At 39.8% G+C, this 17,662-nt stretch overlaps 1 protein-coding gene across 2 annotated transcripts in view; it reads right to left on the bottom strand.

Moving 5' to 3' along the window:
- The window catches only part of DIP2B (disco interacting protein 2 homolog B), a 251,696-nt gene that overhangs the window by 43,928 nt on the left and 190,106 nt on the right, over nucleotides 1-17,662 (bottom strand). For both annotated transcript variants that reach the window (XM_036251047.1, XM_036251048.1), the window contains 8 exons: nucleotides 17,386-17,495; nucleotides 13,033-13,135; nucleotides 12,419-12,483; nucleotides 7,811-7,904; nucleotides 6,988-7,107; nucleotides 4,672-4,786; nucleotides 3,954-4,093; nucleotides 3,145-3,281 (listed from right to left, as the gene is read on the bottom strand). In XM_036251047.1, coding sequence (XP_036106940.1) covers nucleotides 3,145-3,281; nucleotides 3,954-4,093; nucleotides 4,672-4,786; nucleotides 6,988-7,107; nucleotides 7,811-7,904; nucleotides 12,419-12,483; nucleotides 13,033-13,135; nucleotides 17,386-17,495 — 884 coding nt within the window. The remainder of the gene's footprint in view (nucleotides 1-3,144; nucleotides 3,282-3,953; nucleotides 4,094-4,671; nucleotides 4,787-6,987; nucleotides 7,108-7,810; nucleotides 7,905-12,418; nucleotides 12,484-13,032; nucleotides 13,136-17,385; nucleotides 17,496-17,662) is intronic.

The following is a 17,662-nucleotide window of genomic DNA, read 5'->3' as shown; positions in this document are numbered from 1 at the left end:
TATTAAAAAGCATGAATCTTTCCAATTCTAACAGATTGTCCTACAAAACTGATACATCAGTTACACTCCCCCAATAACATATCAGAATGTCTGTTTTTCCTATACTCTAACTCATACTATGTTATCAATTTTTCCAAACTTTGCCAATCTGATAGGCAAAAAGATATCCTACTGTTATTTCTTTATTAGTAATATGGATGAATTTTCTTTCCTGTTTATTGGCCATTTGTATTTCTTTTATAAATAGCCTATTGCTGTCTCTTGTTTATTTGCTCTATTTGATTGGTGTTTTTCCCTTTAATTTTTAAGATTTCTTTTTCTTCTTTTTTTTTAATAGGGAACAATGACAACAAAAGCTAACATTTATTAAATGCCAGTCACAGGACCAGTTGTTTTACAGTTAATCCTCAGGGCAACCCTATGAAACAGGATTATTATTTCCATTTTATAGATGAGAAAGTGAGACACAAAGTTTTATTTGCCTCAAATCAAACGGTTAATAAGTGGGGGCAATGGAAAATGAGCTCTTTGCTATCATATTTGTTAAAAAGTTCTTCTCACCAGTAGCTTATATTTGAAATACACTTTCACACTTTTATTTTATTTTTATTTTTATTTTTTTTATCATCCGAGGACATTTTTCCATTTTTTGTACAGACAGAGTGGGAGGGAGAGAGAGGAAGAGAGAGGGAAACATCGATGTGAAAGGGACACATCGAGCGGCTGCCACCGGCACGACCAACCAGGGCCGGGGACAAACTGCAACCGAGGTACGTGCCCTTAGCGGGAACCAAACCCGGGTCTCTCCGGACCGCAGGCGGACGCTCTAACCGCTAAGCCAAACCGGCCAGGGCCACACTTTTATTTTAAAATATGTTTTTATTGCCCTGGCCGGTTTGGCTCAGCGGTTAGAGCGTAGGCCTGCGGTCCGGAGAGACCCGGGTTCGGTTCCCGCTAAGGGCGCGGACCTCGGTTGCAGTTTGTCCCCGGCCCTGGTCGGTTGTGCGGGTGGCAGCCACTCGATGTGTTCCTTTCACATCGATGTTTCTCTCTCTCTCTCTGTTCCTCTCTCTCCCTCCCACTCTACCTGAACAAAAAATGGAAAAATGTCCTCGGGTGAGGATAAAAAAAATAAATAAATAAAATAAAATAAAATAAAATATGTTTTTATTGATTTTTGTTGTTGTTGTTGAAGAGAGAGATAGAAACATCAATGTGAGGGAGAAACATCAATCGCTGCCTCTTGCATGCCCCCTACTGGGGATGGAGCCTGGAATCTGGGCATGTGCCCTGACCAGGAATCAAACCAGGACCTCTCAGTCCATGAAACAATGCTCAATCCACTGAGCCACACTTTTATTTTCTGAATAGTCATTATTACTAGGTCTTTTTCCTTGTGAAACGTTAATCATGCTGAAAAACTCTTCAGGATTTTTATATAAGAATCCATAAGGAAACTATTAAAAACGTTAATTTGCAAACCAAAGCAACAGTTCTCTTTTTTCAGTTAGGGTTTTTATTCTACTTCACTATCATTACATTTATACTGCAGATTTCAAAATTTCTTCATTACTATGGACCTAGCAGTTTGGTATTAATCCTCAGAATTGAGATCAGGCAATGTCTTCATAGGAAAGGCAACATAACAAAATATTACAGAGCAGAGACAGATTCACAAGTGTCTCAGAAGGAAAAAAACAAAAACAAAATATTATCAGAATCTTCAAACACTGCTTGGGGATCTTGTTTATAGTAAGAAAAATGCAATGGAAAAATTCAGGTATTGGAAACATATGGGGTCCAAGCACTTTTAAAATAAGAGGAATAGGTAAGATTTAAATTAGTAAAATGTATATATACTCAATGGAGGCATTTAGTTACTTGAAAGTAAACCTGGCAGTAAACATATGCTTGAAGAGTTTATGAGTGTATACTCCTACCAAGGTGACCGAGTCTTAACTCTTGACGGCAGGACAAGAATGTAGCAGTGCAGTGATGATGATGGTAATAACAGACATTTAACAATTTATTTTATATGATTTTAGGCTGTGTAAATACAAATGATGGTCAGCTCAGAAATTCTAAACTTTTTTTCAGATACCACACACACCATTTATATAGATAACATTCTACCATCAGCTACATCTATCACTACTTAAATTACATGCACTGATTTTCAAATGGGATGGTAGATAGATATGCCCTGCCATATTGAGAACCACTAGTCTAAATTATAGAAAAAGGAAACTTGAAGAACTAAAAATTGGCTGTGGCCATATAAGCCCTGTCTAGCATGAAAGGGACATGACCCATAAACTGGAGTTCTCTATCTCTAAAAGGTACCCTGGGGCAGGTTAATCCCAATTATAAAATATAGATAATTAATTATGCCTGTTCTGATTGCCAGGCTTACCAGACAAATTTTCATTACAATTAGGCTTCACATGCAGAATTGCCTGCAGGAAAGCAATGTGCCAGTTACACTAGCATATGAACTATTTGAGAAGCTCTGTTTGTTCTCCTGATGCACCCCAAACATCTAAAATGGTGCCAGACACATAGAGGTGCTCAATAAATACTTGTCTCACTGAACGTTTGAATGATAGGAGCAATCTACCCCTGTGACAGAACAGCTCATTTTTTATTAGTAACCTGGCATTCTGATTTACATCCGTCTTGATGAGCTCAGTTAACTTGAATCTACACTTGAGAGATGGATCCATTCTCACTATATATCTTAAAATTAAATATTTGGGCTTATAAAGCTCAAACCATGGCATATTCACCAGAGGAATTTTTGAGGCCTGTTAGTGATTTCTTTAATAGATACACAGTAGCACTTTCTGTTTGCCAGGTGCTATTCTAAGCACTTTAAAACATTAACTCAGTTCTTACAACAATCCCATGATGTAGGTACTATGATTACTCACATTTTAAGTATAAAGAAATTGGGGCAGAAAGAGGTTAAGCAACTTACCTAAGGTCAGCCAGTGAGTGGCAGAGTTGGGATTCATATGAAGGCAGTCCAGCTCTGGAGCACATGCTCTCAACCCACTATATCATGCTATTTCCCATCAGCCAGCTCATCTGCCCTAGTGACCCCTCACCAAACATTTTCTTTACAAAATTTTAATAGTCATGTACCTCAAATGTATTTTTGGTCACACCAGCAAGCCCAAAGTACATCATGCCTCCTGTTCTGGAGCTAACACAGATTTCTCCAATTTCGTCTGTTCTGCAGAGTTGCGGAGGTCCATCAGGTCTCACAATGCACATCATCCCTAGTGTACAGAAAATGCAGTTAAGAAACAAAGATCCTAGAAAACTTTTGCTTCATCCTTGTGAATCCAGAAAAGTTTTGTATTTATTGAGTGGCATTCAGCAAGAATAACCAAAGAAGAATGTTGAAAATAGACCTGAAACTACATAGGTATATTTGAAATTTCCATCTTTTAACCCTGATGACAAATAATTTTTTTAATTCAGCAAAACAAACAAACAAACAAACAAACAAACAAACAAACAAAAACACATAACAGATAAAAACAGAAGCTTTTAAAGACAGTGACATTAAAAATGACCGCAAAGTCCAAAGAAACAGGTTAAATTAATTTACTCCTAGGTAGATCAAACTTAAACACTCATGGAAGCAGTGTGTCCTTTCTGTGAATCCAATGGCTTGGCAATTATGGTGAAAACCAGGCAACTTTAATATCACTTAGTACTTCGCTTTCCATGTGAACAACTGTAATTAGCATGCACAATTAAAATATACAATACTGCTGGAAGGTAAGTATAATTAGAATTATTTAACTGTTAGAAAGGCTTTGAGAAACTAGGTGACTAAGTATTAAATTTTGGATTCCTGGTTTTGGATCCTGTATTCTATCAGTCTCTACTATCTCTAATGACAAAACTTTGTGAAAAAACAAACGGTGCTCATGAGAACTCACCACCAGGCATTACATGTCCCACATCCTGGACTGTTAGTGCTGAATTTTTATCTTCAGTGTTGACCCGTATCACCCCATAGCTCAACCCATTCATTGAGAGAATGGCTCTTCCTGGCAAAGGGGCCCCTGGAACTCCAGGTCTGAAAACAAAATAAACTCATCAAATTTGGCAAATGAAATATCTAGAGAAAAATATAAATATGTAAAGCAAATTTCCTCTAGCTGACACACACACATGCACACACACACACACAAAATCCTCATTTTCTGTACCAAAACGTGCCAAATTAATCAAATTCACATATACAAAAAATGGTCAACTTTCATTCAGGTGGGAAAAGTACATTTCAATCAGTTGTTAAGAATATATTGGTCTTAGGTATACTATAAATGTACTTTCCATACTTAAGACACAATTAAAAAGAGCTTATTTCTAGTCTAAGATGCTGACTGAGGATTCCGAAAAGCAAAACAACATAGAAAAAGAACGAATTCAAGAAAATAAGATGAGAATAAAGTACATTTTGTTTACCAATTACACTTAGTGCAAGAGTGGGAAGAATAAATGAGATGCTTCAAACCACTTTCCAAAGTCATTTTCACTTTCAGGCTTATGAAGCAGAAAATTAGTTAACACCCCTTGTCATTGCCTGGTAAATACTACACATTTGATCGAAGTTGCAACATACATCAAGGACACTGATGTTCTGAACAATACCTGCGGATCGCGACAGTCATGGCTTCAGCAGAAGTAGCACATGGACAGATGGCCTCAGGTTTCAGTCCATGGCTCTGGAACAGACTCAGGAAGGCATCGCAGGACGACACAGACCCTATAAAGAGTTGCAACAGATCAACTTGAAAGCTGACATTGTGATTTTCATTACTGCAGGAAACTGGTAAGGAGTCGAAAGCCAATACATTTGTTTCTCATGAAAACACTCGTGCATTAGTTCCATCCAAACATTTTACTGTGCTTTTGAGACAGTTGATACATTTCAAGGACAAATGAATGTTCATTCAGACCATGAAAGGTCACCGACATTATTTAAACTACAACTTGGAATAAAGCTGCTCTAGCAAACTTCCCATTCAATAGCAGAGATGCAGAGATGCACTGTGGCCAGTCTGGAACTGAGCAACTCTTCCTGCAGTAACTAGTTTGGCCAGTGTAGTACTAATATTCTGGCTAAGTTCCACCCTCTTCTATGTGACAGTCTCTGACTTGTTTCTTCTTAAGATCAATCCCATGTCTGTGTTTTATTAACCAGGATGATTAATGTGACTACTGACAAAAGTCCACTATGACAAAGAACATAGTATCTAACATTTTACCTATTTCTACTGTGTGGAAGTTCAGGATGTTTGTGCTTGTAAGGGAAAGCAGGTGACATGGGAGATCTCTAAAAGCTTTGGCAAACTTGATATGCAGCTAGGGGGAATTTACATAAAGTCCAGACACATGGTTATATCAAGTCACCTTATCATTCCTTTTAGTTACATGATAGAAAAGGGATAAATGAGTAGGAGCGTTTTTTTTTTTAATCCTCACCTAAGGATATTTTTTCATTAATTTTTTTAGATAGGGGGGTGGGGACGGGGAGAGAGAAACATTGATGTGAGAGAGATACATGGATTGGCTGCTTCCCGCATGACCTCTACTGGGGCCAGGGACTGAATCTGCAACCTTGCTAAGTGCCCTTGACTGGGAAGTGAATCTGCAACCCATAGATCCCCAGGCCAACGCTCTAACCACTGAGCTAAACCAGCCAGGGCAAGAAGAAGTGGGTTTAATTTTTTTTTTTTTGCATTTATCTTCAGATTGAGTGGGAGGGAGAGAGGGAGGAAGAGAGAGAGAGTGCAACATTGACGCAAGAGAGACATATGGAGTGGTTGCCACCCACACGACCCAACCAGGGCTGGGGACAAACTGCAACCGAGGTATGTGCCCTTAGCAGGAACCGAACCCGGGTCTCTCCAGACCGCAAAGCCAACACTCTAACTGCTGGGCCAAAGCGGCCAGGGCTCATTGATGTTTATCTCTCTCTCTCCCTCTCCTTCTTCTCTCTCTAAAATTAATAAAGAAAAAAAGAGCATAGGGCCCAGCCAGTGTGGCTCAGTGGATTGAGCATCATCCCACGGACTGAGAAGTCCCAGTTGGATTCCTGGTCAGGGCACATGTCCAGGTTGTGGGCTTGATCCCCGGTGGGGGGCATGTAGGAGGTGGCTGATGGATGTTTCTCTCTCACATCAATATTTCTATAGCTCTCTCCCTTCCTCTCTCTCTAAAAAAAACAAACAGTAAAAAACATATTTGAAAAATAAAATAAAAATAAAACACATGGATCCATCAAATGATGAATAGATAAATGTGGTATATCCATACAATGAAATATTACATGGCAATATAAAGGAATAAAATATGAATACTATAATGTGGATGAACCTTGAAAACATTATAGTAAGTGAAAAAAGTACGTCAAATCCCTGGCCAGTTTGGCTCAGCAGTTAGATCATCGGCAGGTGGACCAAAGAATCATGAATTCGATTCCGATCAAGGGCACATACCTCAGTTGCGATTTGGTCCCCGACCCTGGTTGGGGTCCCTCGGGAGACAACCAATCGATGTTTCTCTCCCCCCCCCCCACTCTAAAATAAATAAATAAATAAAAATAAAAAACAAAAGTAAGTGCAAAAAAGAAAAAAGTCTGTCACAAAAGACCAATATAGTATAATTGCATTTATATAAAATGTTCAGAATAGGTAACTCTATACAGACAGAAAACAGAACAGCAGTTGCCTAGTCGCAGAGGACAGTGCAGAGGAAATGAGGAGTGTCTACCAATGGGTATAAGGTTTCTTTTGGGGGTGATGATGTTCTAAACTTAGATCACAGTAATGGCTCTATAACTCTGTGAATATACTGAAACTATTAAACCACACACTTTGAATGGGTGAGTTTCATGGCATGTGAATTATATCTCAATATGCAAATGTTAAGGAAAGAATAGACCCACACTCTAGAAGTACTCACAGGGATTAGCTCCATCAGTCACTATTAACATCCGGAGGGAACTCAAGCTCACATCTCTTTGGTCCCGATGTGCCATCATAGCCCAGTGCAAATCTCGACATTTCACTAAAGCTACCTTGGCTACAAATTGAAAAGGGATAAAGTTAAGGTACACAAACATGCTAAATGTGGTAGATATTTAATATATTATAACAAAAAGTTTTACTTATTTTAGGGATCATGATTTTCTCTTAGAAAAAATAAAAAAGGGCCCTGGCCAGTTTGGCTCATCAGTTAGAGCGTTAGATCTCAGACCAAAGAATCTCAGTTGCTGTTCAGTCCCTGGCCCTGGTCGGGGTTGTGTGGGAGGCAACCAATCGATGTATCTCTCTCACGTCTCTCTCTCTCCCCCTCTCTCTGTCTCCCCCTCCCACTCTGTCTGAAGATAAATGTAAAAATATCCTCTGGTGAGAATTTAAAAAGAAAGAAAAAAGGTTTCAAATAAATTATGCCAGGGACTCTGAGGCAGCAGCGTTGAACTGGACATACAACTGTTTTGCTCATTGTGACCTGTAGGCGGCCACATATTTTTGCCAAGGAAGCTATGAACATCAAAGCACTCAACAAATCTTATTCAGGACAAAGTAGGACAAATTCATCTCAATTCTTAAGAAAGGACATCATGCAAGATGAAAATGGCAACACATCTAAGTTTAGCAATTGAACTCTAAAATTTGTTAAGCCACCAAGGCACAGAAAACTATGTCTCTAGAAGGGCAATTTGAAAATCCCTAAAATGTCAGTTCCATCATATAATTATAGCTTAGGTACCATGTGTAACTACCTTTGTGAGCATGTACTCTCTGGACCCAAGAGAGAGGGCAGGTCTTCATAACAGAGTAGGGTACACTAATTGTATGCATCTTATTCATTACATTCTGAAAAGCAAAGAAAGATAAAAAGTAATCAATACTGAATACACATAAACCATTTTAAAACTGAACTGATAATTCTGTTAACAATTTAAATCATAATGTAATAAATAGTCAAATACATGCTGTTTGAAAAAATCTAAAATATTAACTATAAGGTTGAAGTCTCCTTTGCTATCTACTCTTAAACCTGGTCCCCTCCTCTCCTCCTCAGAGATAATCACTACTATGAATCTGGTATGTATTCTTCCAGTCCTTTCTCTATGTATTTACATATAATTTGTCCCCATGGAAACAGGAAGTATTGTTAACATAAAAGGCATCTCTCTCTCTCTCTCTCTCTCTCTCTCTCTCTCTATATATATATATATATATATATATGTCTGCAGTGTACTTTTTTCACTGACATTACTTTAGAGCTATATCTATGCACATCAGTATGAGATCTACACAATTCTTTTTGAACTGCTGCATAATAGTCCATAGTATGACTACACCACAATTTATTTAGTCATTTCCCTATTATTAACAACTTTTTTGATACTACAAATAATGTTTTAAGGAACATACTTATACTTCCCTGGTATGTGTTCAAGTGTTTCTCTAGGGTAGATACAGGGAAGTGGTACTGCTGGGTCACAGGATATATGTTTTCAAATTTAACAGATACTGCCAAACTGCCCTCCGACCAACTAAGTGCTTTCATCAGGCTTGAGCTTGCCACATACCACTAAGGATTAGGTATTACAAAACAAGATATCCAAGTTTCTCTGTTATTTATGGAGGTCCTGCCCACACCAGTTAGGTATTTGAGCAGATAAAACTGAGTGAGCTGACAGGGTCATGCAATTTGGTAACTCTTGTCACTTAACAAATGACCACACCCAGGACCTCCTGTCCCCAGGAGAATAACTAAGTCTTAATATTTAGGCTGGCTATTTTCCTCACCACCTAAGTGGCCCAAAGAAACTGAGATACCATTGTTAACTTCTTTTTCTTCCCTCCCACATGTTTCTTGGTATGGTAACAAACCTCTGGATTTCAGAAAAAAAATGGTGTTTATAATTCTTCATACTATTGTTCTAACTCCTTGTAAAGGTTTTTTTTGTTTTTGTTTTTTTATAATTTCTTTTTTAAGGGAAAGAGAGAAAGAGAGAGACAAATATCAATGTGAAAGGGACACATCAAGTGGCTGCCACCCACACAACCCAACCAGGGCCAGGGACAAACTGCAACCGAGGTACGTGCCCCTAGTGGGAACCAAACCCAGGTCCCTCCACAGGCCGATGCTCTAACCGCTGAGCCCAACCGTCCAGGGCCTCACAAAGGTTTTTTAAACCTCTGATAAAAAACAAAATGGTACTCTGGCCAGGTAGCTCAATTGGTTAGAGCATTGTCTCAATACACCAAGGTTGTGGGTTTGATCGCAGGGTACATACAAGCAGCAATCAACAAATGCCTAAATAAGTGGAACAACAAATCGGTGTTTCTCTTTCCCTCTCTAAAATCCATAAATTAAAAAACAATGGGAAGGGCTTCAGAGAAGAGTGAGGAAGTTTGTACACTCAAGGAACAGGCTCTTACTAATTTGAGGGGTCCTGAGTGAAAAGGGATCCTCCTCCTTTCCCCCACACTTCATTTTCTACTCTTTCTCAGAGTCCTGCAATGGGTAAGGAAGTTGAACAAGATACTCTCAAATGTCTTTTTCAACTCTAGGATTCTGCATCTCTTTTCTTCCCCTCCTAACCACCATGCTACATATGGCAGCTTTTCCCACTTGAAATGTCCCCACTTTCTACCTCCACCACAAAAATATCTCTATATGGCTAAATCTTAGTCATTTTTCAAAGTCCAACTCAACTGTCATCTCTTCCATAAATATGGTCTTGATACCAGAACTGGGAGGAAGTCACCTTTCTCCAACTCCTACAACACATTACCTGTTCCTCTCTTATGGAAAACAGCCTGATTTACCTTGCCACTCTATTCTTTAAGTGTAGCCTGCAGTTACTCAGTACATTTTATTCAATGGAAAAGTTAGATGTTATTACCAACGGCTGTTTTTCCTTTTTCTTTTTTAAAATTTTTAAATCTTTATTGTTGAATGTATTACAGATGTTCCTCATTTTTCCCCCATCGACCCCCTCCCACATTTTCCCACACTGTTGTCTATGTCCATTGGTTATGCATATAAGTTCTTTGGTTTATTTCTTCCCATGCTTCAACCCCCTTCTCTTTGAGGTTTGCCAGTCTAGCAACCAATTTGTTCTTCTTAATCCCTTTACCTTTTTCATCCATTCCCCCAACCCCCCTCCCATCTGGCAACCAACAAAATGTTCTCTGTATCTACGAGAATGTTTCTGTTCTGCCTGTTCATTTTGTTTATCGATTCCATTGTCAATAGATATGTATTCATTGCCATTTTGTTTGTTCTTATAGTTCATCTTTTTCTTTAACTTTTTCTTGTCTGGAAAAGTCTTAATATGGCCATCGATTCTAAATGACAGCTTTGCAGAATAGAGTAATCTTGGTTGTAGGTTCTTGCTTTTCATCTCTCTGAATATTTCTTGCCACTCCCTTCTGGCCTGCAAAGTTTCTTTTGAGAAATCAGCTGACAGTCTTATGGGAACGCCCTTGTAGGTAACTAACAGCTTTTCTCTTGCTGCTTTTAAGATTCTCTGTCTTGAACCTTTTACATTTTGATGATGATGTGTCTTGGTGGGGGCCTCTTGGGGTTCATCTTGTTTGGGACTCTCTGTGCTTCCTGGACTTGTATGTCTATTTCCTTCACCAAGTTATGGAAGTTTTCTGCCATTATTGTTTCAAATAGGTTTTCGCTTTCTTGTTCTCTCTCTTCTCCTTCTGGCACCCCCAAGATGCAAATGTTGGCACGCTTGAAGTTGTCCCAGAGGCTCCTTACACTACCCTCATTTTGTTGGATTCTTTTTTCTTTTTGCTGTTCTGATTGGGTGTTTTTTGCTTCCTTAGATTCCAAATCAATGGTTTGCTTCTTGGCTTTACCTACTCTACTATTGAATCTGTGTAAATTATTCTTTATTTCAGTTAGTGCCTCCTTCGTTTCTGACTGGTCCTTTTTTACACTCTTGAGGCTCTCACTAAGTTCGCTGAGGTTCTAAGTTCATTGAGCATCCTTATAAGCAGTATTTTGAACTCAACATCTGTTAGGTTATTATCTCCATTTCAGTTAGTTCTTCTCCTGGAGAATTTTTCTGTTCTTTCATTGTTTGTCTCCTCATTTTGGCTGCCTCCCTGTGTTTGTTTCTATATATAACTTAACGAGAGGTATGGGGCTATCTGAGACCAGATGCTGCTTGTTTGAAAGAATTTAGGAAAACCTGAAGCAGGATCCAAGACAGGCCAATCCTATGGTTAAGCAAGTGGCAACAGCTTGGGTGGGCCTGAAAGTTGGGTGGGGCGGGGCCTTAGGGAATCACCAGGGCGGGACTACCAGTATGAGCCAGGTTGCTGGAGTCCCAGATATGGCGGCTGTCTGCCACCCCAGGGAAGGGCTCACCAAAGGAACAATGGCCTCTGACAGCACGTTTGTCCAGGAGAAAGCCCCCTCTCCAGCCCTTGCTCCAGTGCCAAACAGCTCAGTTCTTCCCTGTATGTCTCTGGCGCCCCTCGAGCTGCCTCCCCTCCAAGCTTAGAGGGAGTGAGTCCGATAAGTCTGTGCACGGGCCCTTTAAGAGGAGCTGCCTGGGGCTCCAGCCACCTCAGCCTCCCTGAGCCTCAGTTCCCGCTGGTTTTTCCAGCCAGAAGTTATGGGGACTCTCTTCCTGGCACTGCAACCCTGTGCAGGGCGCCTGGAGTGGGATGGGGATCCCTCAGTCTTCAGGTAAGGCTTTTCCAGCTGAGGTACCTCCTGATTTTTATCTGCCACACGTGGGTGCGGGACCAGCCTGTCCGCCTCCGCCCCTCCTACCAGTCTCGTTGTGGCTTCTTTAATTCCGTAGTTGTAGAACTTCTATTCAGCTCGATTTCAGGCGGTTTTGAATGATGGTTGTTCTGCAGTTTAGTTGTAACTTTGATGTGGTTGTGGGAGGACGCAATACCATGTTTACCTACGCCGCCATCTTGACCCAAAGTCTACCAACAGCTGTTAAGTGCTAAATATATTTATGTAATCCTTTCTTCATAAAGAAGAGGTAAATCTCAAACATACTTTTGAAAATCATAAATAAATACAGTCATTTTCCACACCACCTAGAATCTTTTAGGCTCTGAGCCATGATAGCAGATGTTTTAAAAATTATAGATCCTAAATTCTCCCATACTCTATTATGTGAGGAGTATGCCCAACCATACAATAAAGAAAAAACAGAATTACATTCTCTTTTATAAAAAATTACCATTTGTATTGCAAAATAAAATACCTCTGGAAAATAGCATTGATCTTTTGGGGGCTTAAATTTCAAACAAGCAATGAGAGATGCTCTGGTATGCCTACTGACCTGAATCATAAGATTTACACTAAAGGCCTTAATTGAGTAACTTACCGCAAACATGCCATGCCACAGCCCGGCATCCTTCTTAAAGTCTAAAACATTTACCACTGTTTCTCCTGAAACAGAAAAAATAGGGAGGAAAATTACAACAACAAGGGAATCATCTTTAGTGTTAAACAGCAAAATCATGTTACTCGCCTCTATTAAACAGCTGATTTGGTACTTCTATAGAGATCACTAAAAGCTCTACACACACACACTTCTAAGCATCCACCAGAATAACATTTTTGTGTTTTGATTTGTGCTTTCTGCTAGCTGAATTTCTTAGACTCTTAACTCCAAATGTATAGCCATGGCAGCTCTATACACATGGGAAGATGGAGATACCTGACATTCCACAGCTAATAATAAACACGTGGTTTTAATTAGTTTTCTATTTCTGCACTCTAGAAATTATACTTCACATATTTGGTTTGCCCAAAATTTTAGTTCCTTTCAATTGCAGCTTTTTTGTAAGAAAGAAGAAAGCAAAAGTAAGCCAAGAATATGTCTTAAAACATTTCACTGAATTTGGTCATTAACTGGAATCCAATCACTGAGCACTCTGCTCGTCGTCACACATATCTGAAGCTCACAATGAGGGCAGTCATGGGATGAAGTCTGACCTTCAGAATAATTGCAGGCCTGGGACAGAGCTTGGCAGTGAGACAACATTGCAAGGCGGGACACTGTAACTCCCATTACACTCCCTTCTTTGCTTGTTTTATACTAGAAAAAAAAAACACACACACACACACACAAACAAAAACATATGAGACATAATAAAATGGGTTATTTCAAATGACAAAAATAGAATCCTAAAACAAAAGGATAAAGCCATGCTTCATATGAACATTTGAGACTGTGCCCTTAAACCTCAAACTCTAATCACGCAAAGATAGGATTGGAAATGACAAAGCTCAACAAATAGGTATGTGTGAAATATTCTTAAAAGTTTAATTAGTCATTAGTGTGAAGTGGCTGTTAAAGAAGCTAAAACAAACCAGTGTGACTTTAGCTACATTAACAGAAACACGGTATCAAGTACAGGGCAAGAACAGCACTGCAGAGTTAAAGGTGCTTAAGATGGTCTCTGTCAGAAGCTCCCTGTTTGGGAGGGGAGACCTAGAAATGGCCTATTCACTCCCACAAATCAATCAACCATAATTTTGCTTTTACCTAAATGCTCCATCATTTAAGTTTTTTTAACCAAGATTAGTAGCTTTTTGATTGTTAAATCAAAAGGATATAATGCATATTTTATTTTATCAGAACTTTCTATAACATTTGACATTTCCCTTCCTGACACTTTCTTTTTCCTTGACTTTTTTTTAACTTCAGTTCTTTAATTCTGGCTAAGAAAGAATTCAGAGCCAAGACTCAAACTATACATTTTATTTAGAAAGTCACAGAGGTAGAAGTGAGCAAGAGAAGAAATGGATTCAGGAAACAAGAGGCAAAAGAAGGGCCCTTGTTGCTTAGGAGAGATAAAAGTAAAGGTAAGGGGCGTGGGAAGACTGGGAAAGAGAGAGAGGGGCAAGGCAGGAACATGCTCCTGGGGAAGGAGAGTGCTTCCTTGGCTTTTGCGGTCCTTCTCTGTCCTATTCATATTCTCTCCCCACCCCAACCCATTTTCTCTGCCTATCCCTTAATTGTTGGAATATCCTGAAAGTTCTGTTCTTCTTTCTCCTCTTGTTTCACTTTATTCAGTCAGGGAACCATATTCCTGATGACTCCCAATTCTCTATTTCCAACCCAGACCTCTCTTCAGAGAAACTGACGGATAGTCAATTGTTCCCCTTGAATAACCCATGGTCCTGTGAAACATAGTGGATCCAACACTGTATTCTTCACCCCCACCCCTCATCCATGAAAACTCCTCTTGCTATATTTTCTGTCTTAGTGAAAGATGTCACCATCTACCCAGCTGCCCAATCAGAAACCTGAGTTTTTCTTGCTTCCTCCCTTCCTGAGTGAATCACTAAGTCCTGCCTCTTCTACTTCCTTATTATCTCTCAACTACATCCACATTTCTCTATCCCTATCACCATGAGCTTGAGCTCACCTAAATAACTTTAAAAGCTGGTTTCCTCATTTCCCTTCTTAACCCAATGAAACCACATTAAATCTCTCTCTCTCTTTTTTTTTTTGTAGGTGCCCCTAGCAGAAACCAAACCCGGGACTCTCTGGTCCACAGGCTGATGCTCCAACCGCTGAGCCAAACCGGCCAGGGCAAACCACATTAAATCTCTTAACAACACATTTATTCTTATCACTCTGCTGCTGACAACCCTTTCATAGTTCCCTATTACCTACAGGATAATTTAAACTCACAGCAATGTCCTGTGGATAATAAGAGGACCCCAAGTAAAAATTGCAAGTTAATTCAGAATAGCAGAAGCCTAGAAATATAGAGGGTGGGTGTTCTATATGAGGCCAGAGAGCTAAGCAGGGCTCTTCACCTGTTAGGAAAAACCAACAAAAAGATGGAAAAGCTGTGGTCAGTGAGGCAGGAGAACTGAGAAAGTAATCAAGGAAGCCAGTAAGCAGTTAAAAAAAAAAAAAAAAAAAAAAAATATATATATATATATATATATATATATATTTACTACTTATTTTTTTTATCCTCACCTGAGAACCTTTTTGCATTTATCTTCAGATACAGCAGGAGAAAGGGAGGGAGGTAGAGAGAGAGAGTAATATTGATGTGACACACATTGACTGGTTGTCACCCACACAACCCCAACCAGGGCCGGAGACAAACCACAAATGAAGTACGTGCCCTTAGCGGGAACTGAACCTGGGACTCTCTGGTCCGGACCGACACTCTAACAACTAAGCCAAACTGGTCAGGGCCAGTGAGCAGTTTTGAAGGAGATGGAGTGATGAACCATTTAATCACTGAGAGATGACAGGGATTAAGAGTTGATCACTAAATTTGGTATTTTAATCGCCTGCATACTTGTCTGTCATTTAAACATACTCAGATCTCTTCATCTTTAAAAGCAACCCTCCATGGCTTGGCTGGTGTGGCTCAGTGGCTGAATGTCAACCCATGCACCAAGAGGTCACCAGTTCGATTCCCAGTCAGGGCACATGCCCAGGTTGTGGGCCAAATCCCCAGTGGGGGGCATGCAGAAGGCGGCCAATCAATGTTTTTTCTCATTGATGTTTCTATCTCTCTCTCCCTTCTCCTTTCCTCTCTCTCTAAAAATCAATAGAGCCCTGGCTGGTTTGGTTCAGCGGTTAGAGCATTGGCCCGTGGACCAGAGAGTCCTGGGTTCGGTTTCTGTTAAGGACATGTACCTCAGCTGCAGTTTGTTCCTGGCCCCGGTTGGGGTCACGTGGGTGGCAACCAGTCGATGGGTCTCTCTCACGTCGTCGATATTTCTCTCTCTCTCTCCCTCCTGCTCTATCTGAAGATAAATGCAAAAATGTCCTCGGGTGAGGATTAAAAAAAAAATCAATAAAGAAAAATAAAATAAAATAAATAAAAGCAACCCTTCTTGTATCAACATTACATCATCTCTCAAAGCTACTGCCCACTCTCTTCCCTTTTACAGCCAAAGTTATCACCACAGGGCTTGAGGTTGGCTGGATTTCCTCCCCCACAACCTTAAAAAAAGTATTAAACAAACAAACAAAACCAAATGGAAAAAAAAATTGATTTGTTTATTCATTAATTTTGCAAATGGTGAGTATTTACTAATATATCTCAAGTAGGATGAAAAAGTAGTCAAGGGCAGCCCTGGCCGGTTTGGCTCAGCGGTTAGAGCGTCCACCTGCGGTCCGGAGAGACCCGGGTTCGGTTCCCGCTAAGGGCATGTACCTCGGTTGCAGTCTGTCCCCGGCCCTGGTTGGTCGTGCGGGTGGCAGCCACTCGATGTGTCCCTTTCACATCGATGTTTCCCTCTCTCTCTCTCTTCCTCTCTCTCCCTCCCACTCTATCTGTATAAAAAATGGAAAAATGTCCTCAGGTGAGGATTAAAAAAAAAAAAAAAAAAAGTAGTCAAGGGCATAGCTTTCAGAGCCAAAGAGATGTGAGTTTGAATCCTAGCTCTGCCATTTTTTAGTTATATAACCTTTGCTTGGTTACTCAAGTTTGTGTAAGTCTTAGACCCCTCATCTATAAAGAAAATTTTAATACCAGCTCCCACCTCACAGGGAGGGGACTTACTAAATTAATACATTTAGCCCAGGCCAGTTTGGCTCAGCGGTTAGAGCATTGGCCCTCAGACCAGAAGGTCTCACATTCAATTCCTGGTTCAAACGCACTTTTGCAGGTTCGATCCCTAGCCCCGGTAGGGGCACATGCAAGAGGCAATCAATCAATGTGTCTCTCTCACATCAATGTCTCTCCGCCACCCCCCTTCCACTCTCTGAAGATCAATGGCAAAAATATCCGTGGGTGAGGATTAATAAAAAAGAAAGAAAGAATGCATTTAAAACACTTAGCCTGGTGTCTGGTATATAGTAAGGCTTAATCCCTCAACTGTATGTTATCAATCAATCAAGTTTCTACACTAATCTTCAATACCAAACGTTTGCCATTTGTTTCTTCTTGCACTTTATCATTCATCTGTTAAATTTGTTCTCTTTAAGCATAGCTATTTCCCCTCCTCATTTCTCTAGTCTCTTGCACCCCAACCCCCAACCCCTGAGCAGCAGAGAAATATCTCTCCCAGTTTCTTTGCCAGTAAATAATTTCTTTAAACCTTTGTATGTCTCCAAGTCTTTTGTAACATTCTTATATGGCCAGGATTAATTTATTTGCTATTTTTCTCCTGAATGTGTATTTGTATTAAGAATAACTAGGATAGAAAGCCACTACAAGACATTTTACAAGCCAAAAGATGGAAATGTACAAACTAGGAGGACCTTCTAACAATAAAACTGCAAAAATTTAGTTTTAAATTTTGTAAGATAGCATCTGAAGACTAAGAAAAAGACAGAATACATGTTCTAGTCTCAGGACTTACCTCAATGTATGCTGGTTCACTGCCAGCAGGTGAGATGTGGGGCTGCCAGTCTTTAGGAGGCTTTGAAAGGTACTTGGAATCTGTTACAACCCATTTGAGCCGGGGCCAACCTAAATCAAACCCAAAACAAAAATTAAATTGCCTAAGCAATAGGGAAGGAATTCACATTGAACTGATCATTTTAAACACCAAGAGACAAAATCAAGGTTATTTTATAATCAGTAAAATATTTTTATTAGTTTTTAGTGATAAATCACTAGACATTTATAAAGTACAA

Source organism: Molossus molossus, unplaced genomic scaffold, assembly GCF_014108415.1.
Source record: "Molossus molossus isolate mMolMol1 unplaced genomic scaffold, mMolMol1.p scaffold_m16_p_10, whole genome shotgun sequence".
Classification (NCBI taxonomy): domain Eukaryota; kingdom Metazoa; phylum Chordata; class Mammalia; order Chiroptera; family Molossidae; genus Molossus; species Molossus molossus.
This window is presented reverse-complemented; position numbering and strand designations above follow the sequence as displayed.